General features: G+C 37.0%; 1 protein-coding gene across 5 annotated transcripts in view; it reads right to left on the bottom strand.

Annotated features, from left to right (window-relative positions):
* Positions 1-25,148, bottom strand: part of UIMC1 (ubiquitin interaction motif containing 1) — a 115,595-nt gene that overhangs the window by 39,520 nt on the left and 50,927 nt on the right. For 3 of the 5 annotated variants that reach the window (XM_027035336.2, XM_053226155.1, XM_027035345.2), the window contains 7 exons: positions 22,920-23,044; positions 22,067-22,172; positions 21,024-21,757; positions 13,639-13,703; positions 11,560-11,636; positions 6,951-7,054; positions 1,688-1,838 (listed from right to left, as the gene is read on the bottom strand). In XM_027035336.2, the coding sequence (XP_026891137.1) occupies positions 1,688-1,838; positions 6,951-7,054; positions 11,560-11,636; positions 13,639-13,703; positions 21,024-21,757; positions 22,067-22,172; positions 22,920-23,044 (1,362 nt within the window). Of the gene's footprint in view, positions 1-1,687; positions 1,839-6,950; positions 7,055-11,559; positions 11,637-13,638; positions 13,704-21,023; positions 21,764-22,066; positions 22,173-22,919; positions 23,045-25,148 lie in introns of all 5 variants that reach the window. The other 2 variants (XM_053226160.1, XM_053226157.1) reach the window with 2 other exon arrangements.

The following is a 25,148-nucleotide window of genomic DNA, read 5'->3' as shown; positions in this document are numbered from 1 at the left end:
ATTTCGCTCATATGTGGAATTTAAGACACAAAAGAGATGAACATAAGGGAAGGGAAGCAAAAATGATATAAAAACAAGGAGGGGGACAAAACATAAGAGACTCTTAAGTACAGAGAACAAACTGAGGGTTGTTGAAGTGGTTGTGGGTGGGGGGATGGGCTAAATGGGTAAGGGGCATTAAGGATTACACTTGTTGGGATGAGCACTGGGTGTTATACATAGGGGATGAATCACTGGAATCTACTCCTAAAATCATTATTGCACTATATGCTAACTAACTTGGATGTAAATAAGTAAACAAATAAATTAAAAAAAAATATATATATATACATATATACATATATATACACATGTAACTTTAGTGACACGGGGGAAATTTTATGCTAGTAAGTAGAAAAAGCAAAACAGAAAATTTTACAGATGGTGAGATGTCCACTATATAAAAAGCATATCTGTACATGGAAAGATCTAAATTTACTGCTAAATAAAAAAAGGCAAGTTATAGAATAATATATATACTATAGCATGGTCCCATTTATGTAAGTAGTATGTGACTCATTTTAAGTATTTAATAAATATGGGGCACCTGGGTGGCTCAGTCGGTTAAGCTTCCAACTTCAGCTCAGGTCATGATCTTGTGATTCATGAGTTCGAGCCCCACCTCAGGCTCTGTACTGACAGCTCAGGGCCTGGAGCCTGCTTTGGATTCAGTATCTCCCTCTCTCTCTGCCCCTCCCCTGTTCACACTCTGTCTCTCAAAAATGAACAAACATTAAAAAAAAAGTTTTAACAAATAAATATAAACAATTATTATTACAATGAACATGTACTACTTTATAATCAGAAAAATCTACAAATTTATTTAATTATAAGTTTATAAGTTTAGGTACTTCCTTACATAATAAATAAAAAGTGTGTTATATCGGAAAAATTAAATAACATGTACCTTTCTTTCCTGGAATTCCTACCTTATAAAATATTTCACAATTATACAATTTCAGACTAAATACTTCCATGTTATGGGAATCAAGTGGGACTAAGAAGTGCAACACGCTTAAGGAAAGGCAGGATTGGGGATGGTAATGGACTGTGATCAACAAGCAGATTCTCTTGGTCAATATCTCACACTGCACCAAAACTAAGGTTTTTGATGTAGTCTTCAAGAGGTAACCAACGGTTCCAAGGTGATACAGCAGAGACATATAGCACATGAACAGAAATGGGGGATACTTTTTGGCTTCTGTTTTTAGTTAGAATTTCTACACACATAAATAAACCCCACAAGGGATTTATTTTGAATAAAAAAAAAAAACAACAGGCAACTCTTATAACATTGTGTAAATTACACTTCAATTTTGAAAAACAGGCAACCCTAGAACTTAATTCCTCAAGCTCCATGGAATCTCAATATTTGAAATAAAAGATGAAATGGAAGGTCCACAGCATCACACTGATTTTTGGCCCACCTATACCAAGATGAAAGATTTTTTCCCTCCCTTTCTCCTAAGTATGTGTAACAAAAGAGCATACCTGCCAAAGAAATAAAGAACAGATATGGGAAAGAGAAAAAGACAAACCCAACAACTTTAACTTTGAGGAAGAGTGGTCTGTTTTTCCTGTACTGTATTATAGAGGATTACAAAACTATCATGCAAAGAAAAGTTTGATAAATCCTGGTAAGTCTTACCTGTACTTGGCCCTATTCCATTGCAGTACATGGCATGTCGCTCAATCTTTGTGGGTGGAAAGTCTTGGTCACATAGTGGGCAGGACACCTGGGTACTGGATGAGACAGTAGAAATAGCTATTTCCTTCTCAGCATTTTCCCTGTTATCAACCTGAAGAAAATAACAAATGGCAACTATAATAACTTTACTTTATAATACATCTTTTCCATCAAAGAACTGCAAGAGAGTCCATCCCATATTTCATTTACTTTCTAAGAAAATACCAATCAGTTTGCCAAATTCAGGTCTGAAGATTGGGAGATACACTAATATAGTTAATACTTATTCAGTGCCCGCATACTATATGCTAAGCACTCTGCATGTAATACTCACTTAAGCCTCATAGCAATCTTACAAAGCTATTAACATCATCTTTCTTACACATGAAGAAAGCACTGTCCAAAACAGTAAAGCAACTTGCCCAAAGTTAGAGAACAAATAAGAGGCAGAGCTGAAATTCAAATCAAGGACTATTTGGCTCCAAAATCTGAGGGCATTCTCTCTCTCATGCTCTTAAGTCAGTATGCTTATCAACAGCATCTCAAAGAAACTTTTTCAATGTCATAAAGAACTGTGAGCATTGCAAGTGACTTCAGACATAAGGAGTTAGGAAAGGAGAGTTCTAAGCAAAAGGAGCATAACTAAAATTTAAGAGCTAGGCCTCACCTTAGACCAATAAGATATACCACCTCTTCTGTTTTATCTGTGACTTCTGGATCAAAAGTGGAAATAGAACTAAGACCCAAATATTTAAGAATGGTCAAATAAAAGTCATTAAGACAATTCTGCCAAAGCCATTCTTATACCTTCTCTCTCTTATTCCTCTCAGTGTTTTATAATCACCATTTTTCCTACAGTTGCCAGTGTCTCTGAGAGGCAGTTTTATTTTACCTTTACAGGTCAGATCCAAGAACTCTGCAGCGATTAATTCAACAGTATGCGTGAGCACTGCAGCACTACTGCCTAACACTTGCTTCAAAGGACAGCATGCCCTAACCAATCAATGTGAAACTGTCCTGCATAGCCAGCCACTGCTTCCACTTAAGAGCAAGGAACACCTGGGATGTTATTATGCCTTACTATGGGAAAAAAAATAAACCCTCTTCTGGTACAAGGACCAAAACTGCAACAGGTAGATAATTTGAGCTCCGAGGCAACTGGGTTTTTGTTTTGTTTTGTTTTGTTTTGTTTTGTTTTGATTTGATTTAGGCCACCCTTAAAATCTACTGCCTGTGAATGAGATCCAACAGAGGGAAACAGGCCATCTAAATACCAAGTCAAACAGTTTCTACAATTGCCAGAAAATGTTGTTTTCAACACACCTGCCTTTTACTTGAAAAGACATACTGTGAAAGGGTGAAAAAAGAAACAAGAAAAAGAACTAACAGTGGTTGAGTTCATATTCTATACTAGGCCTGGGCAAGGATTTTCCATACCTGTCTCTCACAACCCAACTGGCAGAGGTATCACTAGCTCCAGGATTACAGAAGAGGAAATTGAGATTTGTTTGAAAGATAAAGTAACCTGCTTGCTGATCACAAAGTTAGGAAGTGGCCAATCTAGACTTGAACCCAGGCTTGTGTGGCATCAAAACTTTAGTATTTCCATTATACCATATTTTGGCAAAAGCAAAAAAGCATCCCCTCTACTTTGTTTCTGGAAGCTGACCCTGCCAACTATTGGGAGATGATCTGGTTCTATTATTCTTCTCTAAAAGGTGGGGAGAACCAACTGTGTCTGGAAGTTCTGGATGTCATTTATTCCAAGCTTAGTCACTTAGCTTCTCAGAAACCCAGGTTCCTCTGTTCATAAATCTTACACTTGAAAAGTTGTCTTATGCATGCAAAGCCATTTGAACAGAAGGGAGAAAAATCAATATACCCTAAAACTTGCAAGTAGTTTTGAGTTACTGAAAGTTAATGGCAATTGAGTAGTTACTTGGCATTCTAAAGTTCACTAAGCACAGAAATGTTATATGACATGAATGTCACTGGTGCTCACACCCAGCACTAACACTCCTTTGTATTCATCACCAGCTCTGTAAAATGCACAGAATGTACCTTCAACTATTAATATATTCAAGAAGGAGTAGTCTATTATTGTCTTATTGTGAATACAATACCATTTCCAATCACATTCATAGGCAACCCAGAAGGTTTCTGAACATTTTTATATAAAGGAAGATTTTTTTCAGCACCATTTAAAAGTTCTATTTAAATATTAACTACAATGGAGGAATCTCAAGAGGAAAACATATAAGCGAGGCAGGTTTTTATTAGGGCTGTGTAGTCAGGGATTCAGTCTCTGAAGAGCTGCCTCTACTCCTTTTAAAATACTACCCAGTCATTTCTCAAATAAGGTACTTGGACACTGAATCTTGATCACTTAAAGGTTAGCCCTTACCTTCTGGCCTCAAAAGAAATCTCACTTCAAGAAATGAACCAAGTGAAAATAAAAGTACGTCCTACAAGTCACCAACCCCCTCCCACTCCCCCATCCAGTTTATCTAAACAGAAAGCTGTTTAGTTAGATCTTTCCCCTCTTTCCATAGGACTCAACACAGCTTACTTAAAAACCAACTGACTACACCAACTGTTTGATGCTGAGTAACTTCTATTAACATTTCTGAGAAAAGACTATCTGAAACTCCAACCAAGGGGTTCTCTCAGGCAAGATATTCAGAAAATACTATTTCCAAAGGAACCTGACCACTGCAAGAAGTCAAATCAAGGATTACAGTTCTGCCGTGGTATTCCAAATAAATACTTTTGAGCAATTCTCTGTCATTAGTAAGTTAGTATCCCTGAACAGCCACAATATATTACAAAGCAGTAAAATAATAACTGGTTCCACATACATACTTCTACTTGTGCCAAATCTCTACTATGTGTTTTATATTCTTTATCTAATTTAATCTTCAGAGCAACCCAGTAAAATAGGTTCTTTTTTGTCTCCATTTTACGTATGAAGAACTGAAATTCAAAAAAGCATTCTTCTTTTATGTTCCCCTAATGCCCTGGGCATCTCTATCATTACATTTGTCAGACCACATTAAAATTATCTATGTGTCTACCTCCTCCCTTACCACCAGGACCCTTTGAGAGAAGCGACTGTTTTTTTGTTGTTGTTGTTTTATCTTTGTATCTCAAGAGTCTAAAACAATGACTGGCACACAGTACACAAACTATAGTATCTGTCAAATATATGAAATGAATAAAACAATTAAGTCCAATGCTCAAAGCTCCTTGCACTACACCATACCACCTTCCAATAAACAAGAAATTTTAGGACAAATGAACCTCTACACAGATTCTAAGAGTAAGGGACCACACCCATTCTGATACTATCTTTGTGCTCATAAAATGTTCAGATTCTACCTTTCTAATAAGCAACTTGTAACTAGTAAATGATTGGGTAAAAACTACAGTATCTCTAACATTTTTTAATAGAAATTTCTAAGGCTATATATAGACGTCTATAGATACCAGCAAACAGCAACACTGAAAAGAGGACATCCGATGTAAGAAAGGCCATACACACACCTCTATCCATTTGATGTGTAGCGGTGCAGACTATAAATCCTAAATAGGGGTTGCGCTCTTTGCCCGAAAGAACAGTCTCCTTTGCAGTCACAGGTGGATAAGAAATCAGCCTTGATAAACAAAAGGACTGTAGGGCTTCTTCTGTAGTTAAAATGACTCTGTTAGTATCACTCTGTTCTCCATCCCTATTTACAAGGTTCTGGTCCCTCCCTGGGAAGCCATTTTGACATTCTCTAACAGGATCTGTCCTTAGGTCACTCTGTTGCAGAGATTGTCACCATCTTCCCTACCACCACTAGCATCAGGGAATCTTTGTCAGGTGTGACAGATCAGGTTGCAGGGAACCACACAGTGTGCATGATTCAAGAAAGCAGAATTTCTACCCAGTTACCTGCAATGAAGAGACCAGGGAAGGGATCTACTTTCTATTGTAAAAACTGTTTTCAAAAGACCTAGACTATAAAAAGGAGTAAGAGAATAAAACTTTTTTTTTTTTTTTTTTTTTTTAATGCTCAGGATAAGATAGCATACACAAATGTAACCAAAATATTTATCCATAGAAAAATTAGTTTAATTCTCAGGGTGCTTTTCAGAGCAACAGATTTTAAAGATTCTAAAATTTTTTAAATTCTTGGTAAATTACTTCATCAGACTCAATATGAAAAATATATACTGAAAATCTTAATTAGAAGTATGAACTTGTAGGGCATCTGGGTGGTTCAGTTGGTTGAGCGTCCAACTCTTGATTTTGGCTCAGGTCATGATCCCATGGTTGTGGGACTGACCCCCACATCAACCTTAACACTGAGTGCAGAGCCTGCTTAAGAGTCTCTCTCCCTCTCTCTCTCTCTCTCTCCCCCTCTCTCTCTCTCCTTCTGCCCCGCCCCCTGCCCCATTTATGTGCTAGCTCTCTCTCTCTAAAAATAATAATAGTAATAAAAGAAGGATGAACTTGTATCATTCATCTCTAGGGCTGATACCAGATATGTGAAGTTAGGAAATTTAATACAGCAAATAAAGATTTGCTTATTTTTTCATGCTGCTATCCTGATTTTGCATTTCTTTTTTCTTTTTAAAGTTTATTTATTCATTTTGAGAGAGAGAGAGAGAGAGAGAGAGAGCGCGCGCGAGCAGAACCCTGATGCAGGGCTCAAACTCACGAGCCATGAGGTCATGACCTGAGCCAAAATCAAAAGCCAGACACTTAACCGACTGAGCCACTCAGGTGCCCCCTGACTTTGCATTTCTGATCACATCTAGAAATGAGGGCTGAAAGTTACATCATAATATAAATACAGTGACTTTTTCTAAGACTGTTCATTTCTGTTACTTATCAGTAATTTAATAGAAATATCCCAGACTTTGGAGATAAATCGGTGTTTAAATTCTAGTTTTACCATTATTAACATTTTGAATATGAGCAAATGACTTAAACATTCTAAGCCTCTGTTTCCCCCATCTGTAATAGAAAATAATAAAGCATATTAAGAAATCAAGAAATGGTGACTACTCCTATTTTAAAACAGTGCTGAACTGAAGTGTAAGAATCTCCCTCTGACATAAGTATCCCCAAAACTACAACTTTCTGTCACCTAAATCTTTCCAGCCAAGTCAATGCTGCATCAGAGAGAGGACTAGCCGGAGAAAGAAAACACTAAGAGAAATTATACAGAATATTCACCTCCTTATCTGCCATTATTATTCTTACTTCATCCAGGATCTCTCTGCTACCTGAAGAGACTTCTTTTTCAAGGTCAAAAGTTTCAGAAGAACTTAGCTGTGTCTCTGTAATTTAAAAAGTTAAAAAGTCATTAATTTCCATTTTATATTTTCATACTTAAAAAAACAAACACCTGGGGCGCCTGGGTGGCTCAGTCGGTTGGGCATCCGACTTCGGCTCAGGTCATGATCTCACGGTCCGTGAGTTCAAGCCCCGCGTCGGGCTCTGTGCTGACAGCTCAGAGCCCGGAGCCTATTTCGGATTCTGTGTCTCCCTCTCTCTCTGACCCTCCCCCGTTCATGCTGTCTCTCCCTGTCTCAAAAATAAATAAACGTTAAAAAAAATTAAAAAAAAAAAACAAAAAAAAACCAAACACCTATTTCCCCTTAAGCTTAGGGTATAATACCGCAGTGGTAATACAGATCTAGTTTGTTTCTTCTTAAAGCTTTATTTTTATTTTTATTTTTTTTAACGTTTATTTATTTTTGAGACAGAGAGAGACAGAGCATGAACGGGGGAGGGTCAGAGAGAGGCAGACACAGAATCCGAAACAGGCTCCAGGCTCTGAGCTGTCAGCACAGAGCCCGACGCGGGGCTCAAACTCACGGACTGCGAGATCATGATCTGAGCCGAAGTCGGCCGCTTAACCGACTGAGCCACCCAGGCGCCCCTCTACTTAAAGCTTTATTGAGGCACAATTTACATAAAACAATTCACCAATTCTCAGTATACAGTTTGATGAGTTTTGGCAAATGTATACAATTTATACATGGTATCATTTATACCATGTAACCACCAAAATCAAGATATAAAGCATTTCTAAGCACCCAAAAAGTTCTTATGTACCCCTTTGCAGTGAATTCCCCACTGCTTGGCTCCTTGCAATCACCAATCTACTTTACAATCCTATAGTTTTCCCTTTTCTAGAATGTCACGTAAATGAAATCCTACAGTATGCCATCTTTTGTGTCTGACTTCTTTCATTTAGTATAATGTGTTTGAAAAGCATTCATTTTGTTACATATCAGTAGTTCATTCCGGTTTACTACTGAGTAGTAGTATTCCACTGTATGGATGTATCACAATTTGTTTATCCATTCACCAGTTAATCCACCTGGCTTCTTTTCAGCATAGTTCTGTTTTTAAAATATATTTATTTTGACAGAAAACAAAAAATTGCCAGTGTTAGTTCTAAGGTTAAAGGGATGATTAGAGAAGACAAAAATTGGGAGCAAAAACAGAAAAGACATTCTAGGCAAAAATATGCCTTTCTTTAATATATTTTTTAGGCAGCATCTATTTGTTCAACATTAACTCAACAAATATTTATGAACAACAAGTTCCAGGTACTGTACAGGCTATAAGCAACATGGAGATATAAGATGGTGTCCCTCATAGTCTAGTTCAGGAGTCAGCAAACTACAGCTCATGGGCCAAAATCAGCCAGCCTCCTGTTTTTGTAAATAAAGTTTTATTGGAACACAGCCACACACATTCTTCTTTGTATTTTATGGTTCCTTTTGTGCTAAAATGGTAGTACTGAGTAGTTTCAATGGCAGAGATGAGTAGTTTATCCCATAAAGCCTAAAATATCTCTCTAGTCTTTTGCAGAAAAAGTCTGCCAACCTCTGGTGGAGACACTTATCACTTAATATAACAAAATAACAGTACCTCTATGTCAAAAAAGGACAACAAATCTGAAAAAGAAACTTATCCCAGAATACAAATCCAGTAAGTTCTCTCTTATCTACACTGAAAGCACTGTACATCTAACTGATACTTATGTTCTTCACAAATATAATGGCCAATATTGGGCAAATAAAGTACCTATAGAATACTGAGGTTATCTTCTCAATCATCAAAGAGGGATTAAACACATTTCTAGTGTTAACTATACTTCTATACCTTATAATTTTTCTCTGAAAAATGAATATGCATGAACACACACACAGATTTTATTACCTTCATGGGAAAAGGCTTACAGTGCATAAACTTCAAAGTCTTCTTTGTCAGGACCCCCCTCTACTTGCTAGATGAGATGCTGCCTGATTCATGAATTGTTTAATAAAACCAAAAAAAAAAAAGAAAGAAACTTCTTTGCCAAGTTTCCTTGAGAGTACCAAAAAAGACATTCAGTCTGCTAAAAAAAAATCAGAGCTACTCATTGTTTGCACTACTGTAATGATAAGAAGTCTTTAATTAAGCTTTCTGTAGATGGCTGAAATATTCAACTATAAAGACAAGACAGCATTAGCTCTTTAGAAATAAACAATGCTAGGAGCATATACAATATAGGCATAAGGCTATAATCCTGCTTCTTCAACAAAATGAGTAACTCTAAAAAGATGTGATAATTCTGAATATCAGATCCCTGGAACTGTCAGAAATATAGGACAACACAAAAAAGGTAAGATGAACTATAACACTCAATCTGTATTTCATTCATTTAGAAAACATCCAGAACTCAAATTTTCCAGAAAATTTAGTTGCATAGCTTCTAAATTATACATTTACAAAGACATTCAGGAATCTGGCTCCATGGAGAAGTAGTTATACTTTCTTAGCAAAAGGAACAGTAATGTAATGAAAACCTTTTACAATCTCATGTAGAAGTGGTTTATGTCAACAAACAGCTGGACTTAATTAGCAAGCTAATGACAGCAAGTCATGATCATAAAAGTTATCTAACCTCAGTACTGAAGGGCATGCTTTTCCCTCTCATTAACTAGGGCTTTCAAAATTATTGTATTTATAAGGTTCCTCCTGCAAGATCCTAAGGTGACATACATGCCATCATCCTAAACACACTGAGTGGGTGTGTGTGTATATGTACACATACATATGTGGAAGAGATACACACATACATCCAACGGGATGGCATGAATCAGCAATCCAAGACAAAGCAGGGTAAAGTTTTCTTTTCACAAAGATAGCACAGCATCTCTGAGTGCTCCTGCCAAAATCAGAGCACTTGGTAGTGGGGTCTCTCAGCAGGTATCATTAGGCAGTAATCCAAATACATTTTATAAGAATTAAGAAACCACTTTCAATAAAAAACAACATAAACTTTAAAAATAAGAAAGGCCTTTATGATATGCTGCCAAATGTTTATAAATGTTTATAGGTCCTTCCTAGAATAATGTGTAAACTAAGTTTAAGTCTCTAAAGAAAAAAGTTGAAAGAAACCAAAATAAGAAGCTATGTGTCTCTCTGACCCTGATAGGTTATATGAGACCTAAGGGAAAACTAGGTGTGATCTATGGTAACATGTATGCAACACTTACTGCCCAAAGAGTTTAAACATTGATAGGAAGTCCCTCAATCTCACATGAATGAGGTTACTGATAAATGTAATGGGCCCCACTTTTAAGAAAGGCAAAACAAGAAAATATAAGCTAAAACAAATTCCTTAAAAAGTAGTGGCTCATTATCACAAAGTAATTTTTCATATTATACAATGATTCAGCTCAAGAGTTCCCTTAGATAATGGGTATCTTAGTTCATTTAAAATTATTTTATGTACCAAGGCGGGGGGATGGGCAAAATGGGTGAAGGGGAGTGGGAAATACAGGCTTCCAGTTATGGAATGAATAACCAGTACAGCACAGGGAATACAGTCTATGGTACCGTAAAAGTGCTTCAGGGTGACAGATGGTAGCTATGCTTGTGGTGACCACAGCATAATGTATAAATTTGCCAAATCACAAGTTGTACACATGAAACTAGTGTAACATTGTATGTTAGCTATACTTCAATTAAAATAAATAAAATCACATTAGCAAAAAAAAATTTTAACAAAAGTTTGTTACAATTAAAGCAAAAAAAAATGATTTTGTATGTCAAAATCTATTCATGTACAACCTTGAATGAACATCTCTTGTACCTAAAGTAAGGTACCCCATGTCTTTTCATCTCTACAATTAACAAAAAGCAAAGTACAGTGCTTAACTACGTTAAATGTCTTATCTGAAATTAAAAATAAGTCAATGACAGAACTGTACACAAAATTCAATTTCTGGACTCCCTCTGCAATGAGTAAATGGTATATAAAAATAGTAAAAGGCTCTGAGAAAAATCTGTTTAATGACAGGCATATTTGAGGAAAGTCCAATTTGGAGAACCCATAAACCAAAATATGAAGTCCTCTTGCCTCTCAATGTACAGTTAAATGCTATTCCTGATGTTTTGCTGTCATATCTGATGAGGTTGGTAAGCAAACAAGTAGACAAAAGAGCCATATTAATTTCAAAACTAAAATAGCTCTAAGTGAAGATGAAGAATCAGAGCCAATGTCCATTAAAAAAGTGAGTGCGTACGTATACGTATGTGTATGTGTGTGTGTGTGTATATATATGTGTGTGCATATATGTGTGTGTGTATATATGTGTATATATGTGTGTGTGTATACATATACATGTATATGTATATATATATATGGAGGAGATATACACACATACATCAATCACACATAAACCTCCTGAGAATGGGCTGGAAAAGTCAGAAAAATTAATTGGCACAAAAAGGTAAGATAGCTAAGGATCAGATTGAGTAAAATCAGTGAAGTGCTTACCAGGACACACAGTGATTTCCTCTGCAGAACTCTCTGGCATAAGGACTGAACTTCTCTTACTGGTCAAAGCAGCAATGCTGAAAAAGAACCAAACCTTAAGTGAATCCCAGTGAACCAAATTAGAACACAAGGCCAAAAGCAATGATGAGTCATTTACAAGGCCACAGGTAATCTATACCTGCCATCTGATACCACTTGCACAACAGGGGAGCAAGGAATTGGTAGTGAAAACTCCAGGTCAGAAATGAGGAAAACAAACATGCTTACAACTCTGGTTGCAGTGAAATCACTGAACCAAAAGAACCCCCTTTTGGAATCTTTACAAAGGAAAGTTGAAGGGTAAGGACTATCTGTGAATACCAAGGAAGACAAAAACTCCACTCCAATGTAAGAATGTCAATGGTGTTTTATAGCCTCCACCTCAGCCTTCTGAAGGTTAGAGATTTGTAAACTCATATGAGAAAATATGGAGATTCTCCTAACAACACACTAGCTTTTCCCTCACCTTGCAGTTAAATTTCCTCTTTATCTCAAGATGTGGCTTTTTCCAACCAACAAAAAAAATGTAATTCCAAACTGCCCTATAGTAAAGACCTGCCCATACAAGTTGAAAAGCTCTTCTGAGAGTAACATAATTATGAATCACTCCCATCAAACTTCTAGTTTATCCTGCTTGTCCATGGAGTGTAATCTCCTTCTGACACAGGAACACATGGATGAGAAATCTGAGCATCTGAGCTACCCTCCTCATGCTTCACAGAGCTTTATGATTGTTTGGTCAAGTATGCAAGAGGACCCTTAAAAACATACAACCCCACATCAACCAAGAACCACAGAGAAGAGAGACTAACCATCACTGGTCCACGATAAATAACTAAATCCTAATAGGAAACCACAAGTGATTTCTCTCTCTAAATAAAACATCTAGTTACATTTGTTATAAACTCCAGCCAGACACAGTTTACTCTGCAGGTAACATTAGGGCTCTATTCAAAGGGTCCATCACAAAACAATTTGCTGACATTTATAAAATGGGCTAATCAATTTGAAGTCAAACCACATTGCCTGCAATTCCAACTCTCTCCTGGTGACAAAGCGTATAATCATTTATTAAAACTTACATCTGCTCTGCACAGGCTCACCACAACAAAGCACAGGGACCTGCCAGAAGCAGAAGGCCTGCTCCAGTTAAAACCACTTCCAAAATTGTCTTAACAGCAGGAGAATCAAACCAAAACCATTATTCTTCAACTCAGGAAGAAATATCTCCTACTATCAACTTAACCAAAAGCCCAAGAACCACCACCAAATGGTAATAGCGCCTCAACTTCCACATGAGAGATGAAGGTCACTCAACACAAAATTAAGCTCTACAGTAATCCCCAAAGGCCAACTACCAGATAAAAGGGAAAAGTAATTGAAAACCTGATCCAGTTGATAATGCAGTTTGTAACCAACCAACCACTATATATTATTAAGGTGAGAAAACTTAAGAAGGTAACCCCATCAATCAATCAATCAGCAAGAATAACTGAGGAGGTAATACAAACACAGCAATTTAAGGAAAAAATGAAAGACAGATTAAAAGTGGCAAAGGACAGGAAGTGAGAGTGACACATATTCTCTGTGACCTGAATAATATGAATAATAAAAAACAAGTCTCAAGAATAGCCTTAAAAGATGTATACAATTTGAATATGCAAATAAAATAAGCATAAGGGAATAAAGAAAGAGGACAGGTGGTCTAGAAGGACTAAAAAAATCTAGAGCTTTCAAATTGGCATAGGAAGCTAGAATAGTTAAAAGAGTAGCAGGATGTAAACACTATTCAGGAATGGTATAAATGGGATATGAGCCAAGATGGCTGGACAAAAAAAAAGTCTCTTCCACTCTAATATTCTAGACTTCTATGAGATACATATTTGAGAACTGGAAGATAATAATCTCTCTTGGTTTGTGTTTATAAAGGAGCTAAAAGATCCCTGACAAGCTGTCCCTATACAGTCTCACTAATGTCGTTCATCTCTCTTATTCTGGCACCATCAGAGAATTCAGACACATAACAACATATAAACTTACCTTTGTGAGGCAGGTACAGAGTTTCCTTCTTCAGAAGTTTCTTCAACAAATAGCCCTTGGGAAGACTGCAAAGAAATATATAACATCCTAAATATACAGGCACAGATGAACTGGTTTGTCCTCTATTAAAAAAATAAAATTAATTGCTCAACACTATTAATCAGCAATTAGCAATAAGAATAAAACATTTTACATAAGTAAGTTTCAGTAAAAAGAGCACATCCTATGGAGTAAGAACACTGGGTTTTAGATCCCAAGTGGATCACACATCAACTCTGTAATCTAGGATAAGTCACATCTCAATCTGTTTCCTCATCTTAAAACGAGTATTAATGACAGCCTCACAGAGCATTATTGTGAGAATTTAAAAATATGTATGATGTACTTTGTAAAATGTAAGACATATGAATATTAATTGTGAGTCAAATGAATTATGATTTCAAAAAAGCAATTACAGGAACGTCTGGGTGACTCAGTCAGTTAAGCATCTGACTTTGGCACAGGTCATGATCTCACAGTTCATGAGGTCAAGCCCTGCATTGGGCTCTGTGCTGTTAGCATGCAGAGCCTGCTTCAGATCCTCTGTCTCATTTCCGTCTCTCTCTGTCCCTCCCCGGCCTGCACTGTCTCTCTCAAAATAAATAAGTAAACTTAAAAAAAAAATTCATAACAGGGTGCCTGGGTGGCTCAGTCAGTTAAGCATCTGACTTCAGGTCAGGTCCGGGATCTCATGGTTCATGCATTCAAGCCCTGCATCGAGCTCTGTGCTGACAGCTCAGAGCCTAGAGCCTGCTTTGGATTCTGTGTCTCCCTCTCTCTGCCCCTTACTCGCTCACGCTCTCTCTCTCAAAAATAAACATTAAAAAAAATTTTTTTAAATACATAACATCAAAAAAATTATAAAGCTTTTGTTGTGGATAGAGAAAATACAGAGAAAAGCCCAGTTTCCAATGGACATATTCTGTTGCAAAAAACAATGCAATCTGTAAAAGATGTCTAAGTACAACCAGGTCATAAAACAGACCATCCCAACAGGAAGGTTATAAAGGTTCCTTTTGCTACAAATCTGCCACTATCGTTTTAATATCTGGCTACAGGGATATCTTTCAAGAAATGTAACAAAACAGGGGCGCCTAGGTGGATCAGTCGGTTAAGCTGTGGACTTTGGCTCAGGTGATGGATCTCACAGTTTGTGGGTTCAAGCCCCACGTTGGGCTCTATGCTGACAGCTCAGAACCTGGAGCCTGCTTGGGATTCTGTGTCTCCCTCTTTCTCTGCCCCTCCCCTACTCACACTCTGTCTTTCTCTCTCAAAAATGAATAAATGTTAAGGAAAATTTTAATTTAAAAAATGTAACAAATAGGGACTAGATTAAAAAAAGATTATTTTCTATGATTAATAGTAAAGTTGGTACAAATGTCAACTCATTAAATGTAGGTGCACATAAGAGCACAGAAACTTCCCTAAGAGCACAGCTGCCTTAGGGAAATTTCTGAAGAAGGGCCTGAGCTGTAAGGCTTCTTCCAATAGATATAAAGCTACTGGCTGTAGTTTTCAGGGTCTCCTAACAGGATATAAATAACCTAAACAAGCTAAACATCTCTGTACCAGTCAGGCAAATGATAAAATATACTAAAAAACAGAAATAGCTGAGATGAAACTTCATTCAAAGGAAAGATAAAGCTGTACAATGATCAGGAATGCAATCATCATGAAAAATGAGGGTTAAACAAAACTGACAAAAGGACTAAAATACGACAGCAATAAATAGTCACCTGAGTATTTGTTTGAAATCAGTAGTGACGAAACACTGATTACTAAAATTTTTTTAAAAATTTAAAAAGGTAAATACTGACGCCTAGTGTCCATTTAGTAGATTTTACTCTCTTAGAAGGACTAGTTGAATAAACTTGAGCTTCAGAATCAATCAAGGCAATTAAGTTAAAAGATACCTGCACCTCTACCTTAGACTAAAAGCATATCTACCTTTCTCAGTGTTTTGTTTTAATTATTATACGCCTATTATGTGCCAAGCCTATGCAAATCACTTTAAAATGCATTATCTCCTTTAATCCTCATAAGAACCTTGTGAGGCAGAAACTATTATTTTAGAAATGAGGTAAGTGAAACTTTGACAGGTTAAATAATTTACCCAAAATTAGAGTTGGCCAAAAGTGGAGCTGAAATCCGACTCCAAAATCCATGTTCTAACCATTATTGTTATATTGTTTACTCAAGTAATACTCCTACAATCATTTCAACACAGAATCTCAAAAATGTCATTTCAATAAATCATTTCTTCAAGTTTATTTCTTTTGAGAGAGAGTGAGCAAGCGAGAGAGGACGAACCAGCAGGGGAGGGGCAGAGACAAAGGGGGACAGAGGATCTGAAACAGGCTCCACGCTGAAAGCAGAGAGCCCAGTGCAATACTCACAAACTGTGAGATCATGGCCTAAGCCAAAGTCGGAGGCTAAACCGATTGAGCCACCCAGGCACCCATCAATAAATCATTTTTAATTTCTAAACTTACACCTCTGCGGCAGCATTCTGAACATAGGGGTAAAGTGAAGTTCTTCCAGAATATGAAAATAACATAGCAAAATAAGCAAACAAAACTTGAATACCCAAATCTAATCAAGGTGAACAGGGACACATGATATGAATACAATTTTAAGGAAGCTGTGGCCTAATCAAGACACTGCATTCTGCCTGAAGAAATAACATGTTAATGAAAAAGGGGTGATATGAATCTAAAAAAGAAAAATCCAAAAATTCAGAATCAAGCAGTGTCATCAACACCATGGCCTGGGAAGTAAAAATTAACAGACACATCATCTGGTCACTACAGAAATGTCTTCTGTTACCAGGTATTAGTAGCTTACCAGGTCTTTCCATAAACTAGCTGCATCATCCATTAAAATTACTATTTTCTGATTACTATTTTCAGCCTTCCAGATACCTTCATCCTAGAAGAAGGCTCAATGGACGGTGAACCTGAATATTCCGGTCACCAAAAACATCTATCTTCCATAATAAATCAGCAAACTGTCATCTGGTGTACAAGTCAGCTTGAAGTTTGACTTGTCAACATCAGTTCTCACACCCCCACATAATCTGGCCATTTCTGAAAAATAAATTCCAGTATCTGGACTGAAAAATTAAGGATCAGACCCTGAAGAGTAGCGACCACATCAATATACTACTCCTCCACCTCCCGGCTGTATGGCCATCAAGATGATCTTTCCATCTTCACTAACAACCTCTCTATTGTTGCTGTGATGCCAGAAACTAGCTATCTGATTCGAAAGCTTTTAAAACCTTCATGTATACTAAAGCAATTTGCCTCAAAGTGAATGTTTTTAAGTCCCTATTTCTAGAAATCTTTTGCTATCTCTATCAACCAAGGAGTCTCATATATGGGCAGCTCCAGCAAAGTCATAATCAATAGAAAATGTTTAATAAACATGTAAATTCTTTCTACCCACAGTTCCTAAAAGCAAAAAACCAAGTGGTAAAATTACAACTGTAAGATTTTCATTATTTGCCTATAAAATTTGCAAGTTTGTTTGTTTTGTTTTTTACAGATCCTATTCTGTGTTGGCAAGACTGACCTAGGCATTCTCATACATTACTGTAAGGAAGGAGTACACATTTGAGCAACCTTTCCAAAACGCAACTTGGCAATAAACAGTAAGACCTTTTTTTATGTTTGCAGCTCTTTAACCCAGAATTTTTCTTGCTCCCTACCCCTAAGGACACTAATTTTAAATAGAACAAAGTTTTACTTAAGAAAGATGTTTACCACAACGAAAATATCTAGCAGTATGAAAAGGGTTAAAATATGATAAATTCATAAGCCAGACTATTATGCAGTCATTAAAAAAGTGAAATCTACAAATGATTTTAATATCATAAGAAAATGTGTACATAATGTTAACATAAAAATACAAAAATATAATATTATAGACACTGTACAAAAATAGGTATAGAAGATGAAGGAGTATATCACTAGATGGTAGGACCCTGAATGTTATCAACTTTATTCTTTAAACTTTTCAATATTTTTCAACAGTTCTAAGTCATTTCTAAAATTAATGTTAATGACAGTGACTATATGGATACTTACTAGTTTGTCTGCCTGGTCTCTTTTTTTGCTAAAGACAGTCCATCACCCCTCCCACTATATTATAGCAGTGGACTTAGTCACTTGTACAATTTGACACAGACCACACATCAGGCCACAGTAAGCTGGGCTGGTGAAGGCTACTAACCCCAAATGGGCCATAAGTCCTTTCTTAGAATTTGAAATTGGAACTGAAAGAGAATAAATCTCCTATAACCTGCATTTAAGTTTGGAAGCTGTAGGATCAGTGTCTTCCACCTACCATTGTGAAAGAGAAGCCAAGAAAGCCAATATGTAGGGAGAAAAACAAAGCAGATACCACAATATAGCAACTAGATATAGAAAAATTACAGATAACAACCCAGACCTTGTCCAGGCTTAGTTACCATCCTGTTTTAGAATTTATGAGGCACCCTGTTTCCTCATGATAAAGTCCTCTTTTTTTTTTTTTTTAAATATTTCCCATTTATTTTTGAGAGAGACAGAGTGAGAGCGGGGGAGGGGCAGAGAGAGGGAGACACAAAAACTGAAGCAGGCTCCAGCCCCAAGCTGTCAGCACAGAGCCTAACATGGGGCCAAACCCACAAACTGCAAGATCATGACCTGAGCCAAAGGTGGACACTCAACCAACTGAGCCACCCAGGCGCTCCGAGATAAAGTCTTCTTTTTTAATTAAACTAGCTTGATTTGATTGCTTGTGGCCAAATAGTACTTACTATCTATAGTATTTGGTGGCCAGGTTCAGGGAAGTTAGAGAATTTCAGTCTGTATAGTGCCCCCATCATCCTTGAGCTGGTACTCATACACTGCTGTTCCAAAGTTGCTGCTTTCAAACCTTAGAACTTGACAAAAGGCTACGCTCTACAACTCTAGTCCCTGGGATTTTCAAGCTAACAACTTGAATTACAATCAGTCAACAAATACAATAAATAAATGTTCATTTATAGAGCTAATTTATTCTCTTAAGGGGAAGTATCTCTGAATTACAAAGAACTAACAAACAAACATGTTATCACAAGCACAATCTAACTTTCCTTTGGAAAAGAGGTAAGTCACTAGAAGAATTGTTAAGAAAAATACTTTCCCTTCCCTTACAGCAAAATTGCCAGAATGTGGATGAAGAAGGCTGCTGAGGAAGAATGATTCCCATAGGTACCCTCAATGAATGCTGTTCTGGTCCCTTAGAACTACCATTTACTGAGTGCCTATAATCTCCTAAGCATCATACTAGACATTTTACATAATTCACTTTAATCATTAAAACTACTGTAAGACAGGGGCGCCTGGGTGGCTCAGTCGGTTAAGCGGCCGACTTCGGCTCAGGTCATGATCTCGCGGTCTGTGAGTTCAAGCCCCGCGTCGGGCTGTGTGCTAACAGCTCAGAGCCTGGAACCTGTTTCAGATTCTGTGTCTCCCTCTCTCTGACCCTCCCCTGTTCATGCTCTGTCTCTCTGTCTCAAAAATAAATAAACGTTAAAAAAAAAATTAAAAAAAAAAAAACTACTGTAAGACATGAATTACTATTCTCATTTTACAGATATAAAACTGAGATTCACAAAGGTTAAATAGCTTGCTCAAAGATATACAGTTACTAAAACACAAAAGTCAAAATTCAAACTGCAAATCCAGGTTCTCTACACTATGCTGTGAAATTTCTCATAGCTAAAAAATCATTTCTTGAACTCTTATCATAAGAGACAGAATAGGATAACAGCAAAACAAAACCAAAAACTGAGAGCCCAAAAATAAAAATAGTAACAAACAGCATACGCATAGAAAAGAATATTCCAAATTTAAACTTTCGGTTTATACATTATAATTATATATTGTGTATAGTATATAACTATGTATATTATAATTATATGATTGCTTTTATGAAATCTAGAGAAAAAATAGAATATAAGCTTTGATATATAATACAATCTAGATATATCAGAAAAAAAACTGAAAAGGCAACCTAAATGTTCCCAAATAGGCGATTGTTTTTGGTAAATTATAGAAAACCACCACAAGCAAAATAAAAAATATACCATCATGTGGGGGGGAAATAAACTGGAAAACTACCCTTCCTATTAAAAAGGACCACTTCCTCTAATATGTAAAGGGTGCCTACAAACCACTAAGAAAAAAACTGTTGAAAAAGAAAAATGCCCATAAAATCTAAACAGCCAGAAGAGGAAATATAAATGGGTTTCAACTGCACATACAATAAAAGAAAAGCAATTTAAGACTGTATTGAGATAGTATTTTTCATTCCTCAGATTGGCAAAGATCAAAAAGTCCTAATAGTACTGATTTGGTATGGTTAAGGGAAGCTGGTACTCATACACTGCTGTGAGTATAAATTTATACAACATCTATGGAAGGCAATTTGGCAGTAGCTAACAAAACTGTAAATGCATATATCCTTTGATCCACCAATTATATCTACAAGAAATTATGCAAATATCTCCCATGTGGATGAAACATCTTCATACAAGAGTAGTCAGTGCAATAGTGTTTGTAAAATATCAGACACCTAAAAGTCAACCAATAGGGGCACTGGATAAAATTCATCCATACACAGTGTATTACACATCCAAAATAAGGAAGAAATTCCTTATGTACAGTTATGGAACAATCTCAGAAATATTTCAATGAAAAAAGCAAGGTGCAGAATAATGTGTAGAGTATGGAAAAAGAGTATGTATACTCATTTGCTGGTACTACATAAAATATCTTAGAAGAATACACTGGAAGCTAGTAATATAGGTTGACTTGAGGGAAGGGACCTGGTTGGCTGGGGAAGAGGATAAGTGACAGACTTTTCATTGACATCTTTTTGAATTCTGGGCCATGTGAATATTATTACCTATTCAAAAACTTAACTTTTTAGAAATAATAAAATTTTAAAACACAAAGTATAAATTATGACACATCCATATAATAATGTTTTCAAATACACTTAATGAATCAGAAAAGATTTAAGATAAACTATTAAGTGGGGAAAAGAAATAAAGCTTATACACAAGAGTCTTCATTTTGTTGAAAAATTTAAAAATAACATGTTAAAATGCACAGAAATAATGATGATTGCCTCTTGGCGCTGAGATTATGGATAATTTTTTTCTTCCTTACACTCTCCCGTACTTTCCTAATTCTCCATAGTGAGCATGTGTTACTTTAAAATCAGGAAAAAAGACCACAAAAAGAACAAATAGCTATAATTCTTGTTTAACTTGTGAATAAATCATCCTTAATCACAGCATCACTGACCCTTACCTGACCATGACTGGTTGTTGGTTCTTCCTCCAACAAAAGTTTCTCTTTCAAGCTTTTAATTGGGCTTTCTTGGAAATCCTTGGTTTTTGAGTGCCAGACAGATGCCCTAGACTCCTGCCTCTCCTCTTTGTCTTCATCTCCCATATCTTCTGAGATGTCTTCATTTTTTTCACTAGCCTGATCTCCTTGGCCACATTCATTCTGGATCAGAGAAGGAGGTCTAGGTAACACTGGTTCCCCAAACCCTTTTTTTTTAAAGAGCTGACTCTGAGCCATTTTTAGGCTCTTCTGATAAACCTCCAACTGGCAGAGAATGACCTTGGTATATTGGTTAGGGTCTACTCCAGCAGGGCAAAATGGAATACCCCAGAAGTAGTGCACAGTGCCCCCAACATCGAGACCTTTGGCATCTGCTTGGGTAAGCAGACAGTGCCTAGATGTGTCCCCCCTACCCTGGGCAGCTTTGTGAAAAGCACAACCCCTCCCAGTACTTTCCTGTGGCTTCCCACACTGTGTGTGCTCAGCCAAGTGGCCAATACATCTGTCAAAACATTTAACGTTCTCATTCTCAAACACTGGCTGGCTTGACTGATCCCAGCTTCCTGAGCTGCCAAAGACCGGCTCCTCTTCAGTGTTTTCAGTGTGGTCCCAAGGCTCCTCTCTTTCCTCAGCCTCGTTTCCCTGACTGATATGTGAGCCTTTAAACAGTGATGGAGGTACCAGCTGCCATATGCCTGTAGGTATTTGAGAAAAAGTAGGGCTAAGGACAAACTGTTCTTCGTTAAGAGGGCTTGGTAAGTTATCACTTACCAAGAATTACATAATGTGGGTAAAAGGCTCTTCTTTGTGTTTAACCAAATGTTGACTTCCTTGGAGATAAAAGTATGCTGGATATTAGTGAGATCTCAACTACTTTCAGATTTAACCTCTTTAATACCACACCAAAGGGATTTGGGGCATTTCTGTAGATCTACTCTCAGCATGAGATCCCTGTGATATAGTTATACATGATGAGTGGGAGGAGTCAGAACAGGGAGACATGCCTTCAGTGGTCCCAGAGTCTGTGGTTTTCTCTTGGTGGGACTGTGAAGATGGTCCAGTTGCCAGAGGTCGAGATTTGGTAGCAGAAGCATCAGAAGGCCGGCAACTCTGAAACAAGTGATCCCACACCAGACCAGGTTTATTATTAAAATAGCTATACATGAAGGGTCACAGGAAGGACAAAATGGGGAGGCCACTGTCCCTAAGAGATTCTCCTTTCCAAAATGCAGACGCTCAATTCAAATGACTTCTACAATGTGTACTGAATGCCTACTATGTGCAAAATGCTATACTAGATCACTATACTACATCCTTTTCTAATATAGAGACATGAATGACATAAAGGATGGCTCAGGACCTCCTACTGGCAAATAACCTTCACATTTAAAATAATTTCAACTATACATATTCAAATCACAATTTAACATTATTTGAAAAAATTTTAATTGCTCATTCTTTCTTTCCATAACTCCCTTCTAGTTTCTCATTGCCTTTGCTCTCCCCAGAACACAGGGGAAGTAAACACCTCATCTTGCTTCCTTTTGGTTTCTTGGGACTTGGTAACTCTTTTCGGAAGCTGCCAACTACTATGATCCTCTTAAACCATATACTGAAAATCTTGTGGGGTGGAAGAAAACTCTTTCATTTAAATTAACAAAACACTTCAAATTGGATTCACCAACAATTCAACAAACACTTTAAAATTACTATGGGAAATATTTGTTAGTTGAAAACCTTATGAACTACTACAGCGAGTTCCTAATGCAACTGCAGAAGTAAAAAACAAAAAACAAAAACAACAAAAAATTAACTTCTGATCAACCCTCACAAACTTTTCGAACATAGCATATTTACATTCAGGCTTTCTGCAATGGCTTTCCTCAAGAGTTCCTCTTCTTCCTCCTCTTGGCTGTTCATCTCCCTAGCTTCCTGCTCACTCATTTTGAGAGCCAGAGCAAACTGTTCTTCTTCTGTCATTTCTGTAAGAGGATAAGACAAAAAGAGGAGAGGAACAGCACAAACACTGAATAAGCATGGAAGCAAGAAAACAAAATTATTAAACTTTTCGAGTGAAAACACTACAGACCATTTAGTACAATTTCATAATCTTATAAATGAGGGGGGACACCTGGGTGGCTCAGTCAGTTAAGCGTCTGACTTCAGCTCAGGTCACGATCTCATGGTCTATGAGTTCGAGCCCCACGTTCAGCTCTGTGCTGACAGCTCAGAGCCTGGAGCCTGCTTCGGAGTGTCTCCCTCTCTCTCTGCCCCTCCCCCACTCACACTCTGTCTCTCCCTGTCTCTCAAAATTGAATGTTAAAAAAATTAAAAAAAAAAAAAAATCTTATAAATGAGGAAAGACCTAAACGTAAGGTACTGGCCAAGAAAAATAGCAGTTGTTTCAGTAAAAATCCTGGGTTAACTAGACTGTAAACTCCCATAAAGGCAGCGTTTTTCCCTACTTTGTTCACTGTTGCATAAAAGAGTGCCTGGCACCTGACAGAAACTCAACAAATATTTGGCAAATGAATGAAAAAATTAAAAAAACTGGCTCCCATTCCAGGACTTTTTGCTACATATCACATTGCTTTGTGCTCAACACTCAACCAGAAGAATTTTATTCTTTAAAATCCTCTGATTTACCCAGTAGAAAAGAACATCCCTAGTGACCAGAATGTGATCTCCAAACACAATTTCCCATTAAAAGCAACTAGGGTATCTTTGAGAAAGGTACCATGGCTGATATAAAAGTACAGTGGCTGATTCCAAGTCTGGAGCAAGAAATGTAAAAAAAAAAAAAATTAGCTAGAATATCTGTTGCGAGCAAGGTATCTATCAGACGTTACTAGGGTCATATCAAAAGAACTTAATAGCCAACTTTTAAGTTGGCCAAAAATTGAACAATTGGCCAAAAAGTGAACTGGAAAATCAGTAAGAATAATGAATACAATGAACTAAGATATTAAATGTGTTTAAATCTATGAGTTCATAATGACAATAAGGCATCAATTCTAACCAAATTATAGAATTATAGAATTAACACAATCCCAATCAAAATCCCAACAAGCTTGATTAATGGAACATAATAGAAAATTCAGAAATAGATGTACACATTGATTTTCGACAAGAACAAGTTTTTCTTTTTTTTTTAATTTTTTTTTTTTAACGTTTATTTATTTTTGAGACCGAGAGAGACAGAGCATGAACAGGGGAGGGGCAGAGAGAGAGGGAGACACAGAATCTGAAACGGGCTCCAGGCTCTGAGCAGTCAGCACAGAGCCCGACACGGGGCTCGAACTCACGGACCGTGAGATCATGACCTGAGCCGAAGTCGGACACTCAACTGACTGAGCCACCCAGGCCCCCCAAGAACAGGTTTTTCAACAAACAGTGCTAGAACAACTGTATATCCATCAAAAAAATTATCCTCAGCTCTGACCTCATACTATATACAAAATTAACTCAAAATGGATCACACAACTAAATATAAAAGCTAAAACTATAAAAATTCTAGAAGAAAACCTAAGTGAAAATCTTTGTAATCTTGGGGTAGTCAAAGATTGCTTATACAAGACCCAGAAAGAAAAAAGCATACAAGAAAAAAATGGACCTAATAATAATTTAAATCTTAAGAATAAAAAGGTAAGCCACAAAATGGGAGCACATATTCACAACACACACACACACACACACACACACACACACACAATCTGATAGGGGTGTCTGGGTAGCTAAGTTGGCTGAGCGTCCAACTCTTGATTTCTGCTCAGGTCATCATCTCACAAAGTCATGAGATCCAGCCCCACGTCAAGCTCTGCACCGAGCACGGAGCCTGTTTGCGATCCTCTCTCTCTCTCTCTCTCTCTCTCTCTCTCTCTCTTTCTCTCTCTCTTTCCCCCTGCCCCTCTCCCCCACTCATGCACTTTCCCTCTCTCTAAAATAAAAAAAAAGAAAATAAATAAATAAATAAAATCTGATAAAGAACTTATATCCAAAATATACAAAAAATCCCTACAATTTAATAAAACAAGCAATCTAAGTTTTAAAATAATAAGCAAGGATTCTAAACAGATACTTCAGGAA

The sequence above is a fragment of the Acinonyx jubatus genome, chromosome A1 (genome assembly GCF_027475565.1).
Source record: "Acinonyx jubatus isolate Ajub_Pintada_27869175 chromosome A1, VMU_Ajub_asm_v1.0, whole genome shotgun sequence".
NCBI classification, from domain to species: domain Eukaryota; kingdom Metazoa; phylum Chordata; class Mammalia; order Carnivora; family Felidae; genus Acinonyx; species Acinonyx jubatus.
This window is presented reverse-complemented; position numbering and strand designations above follow the sequence as displayed.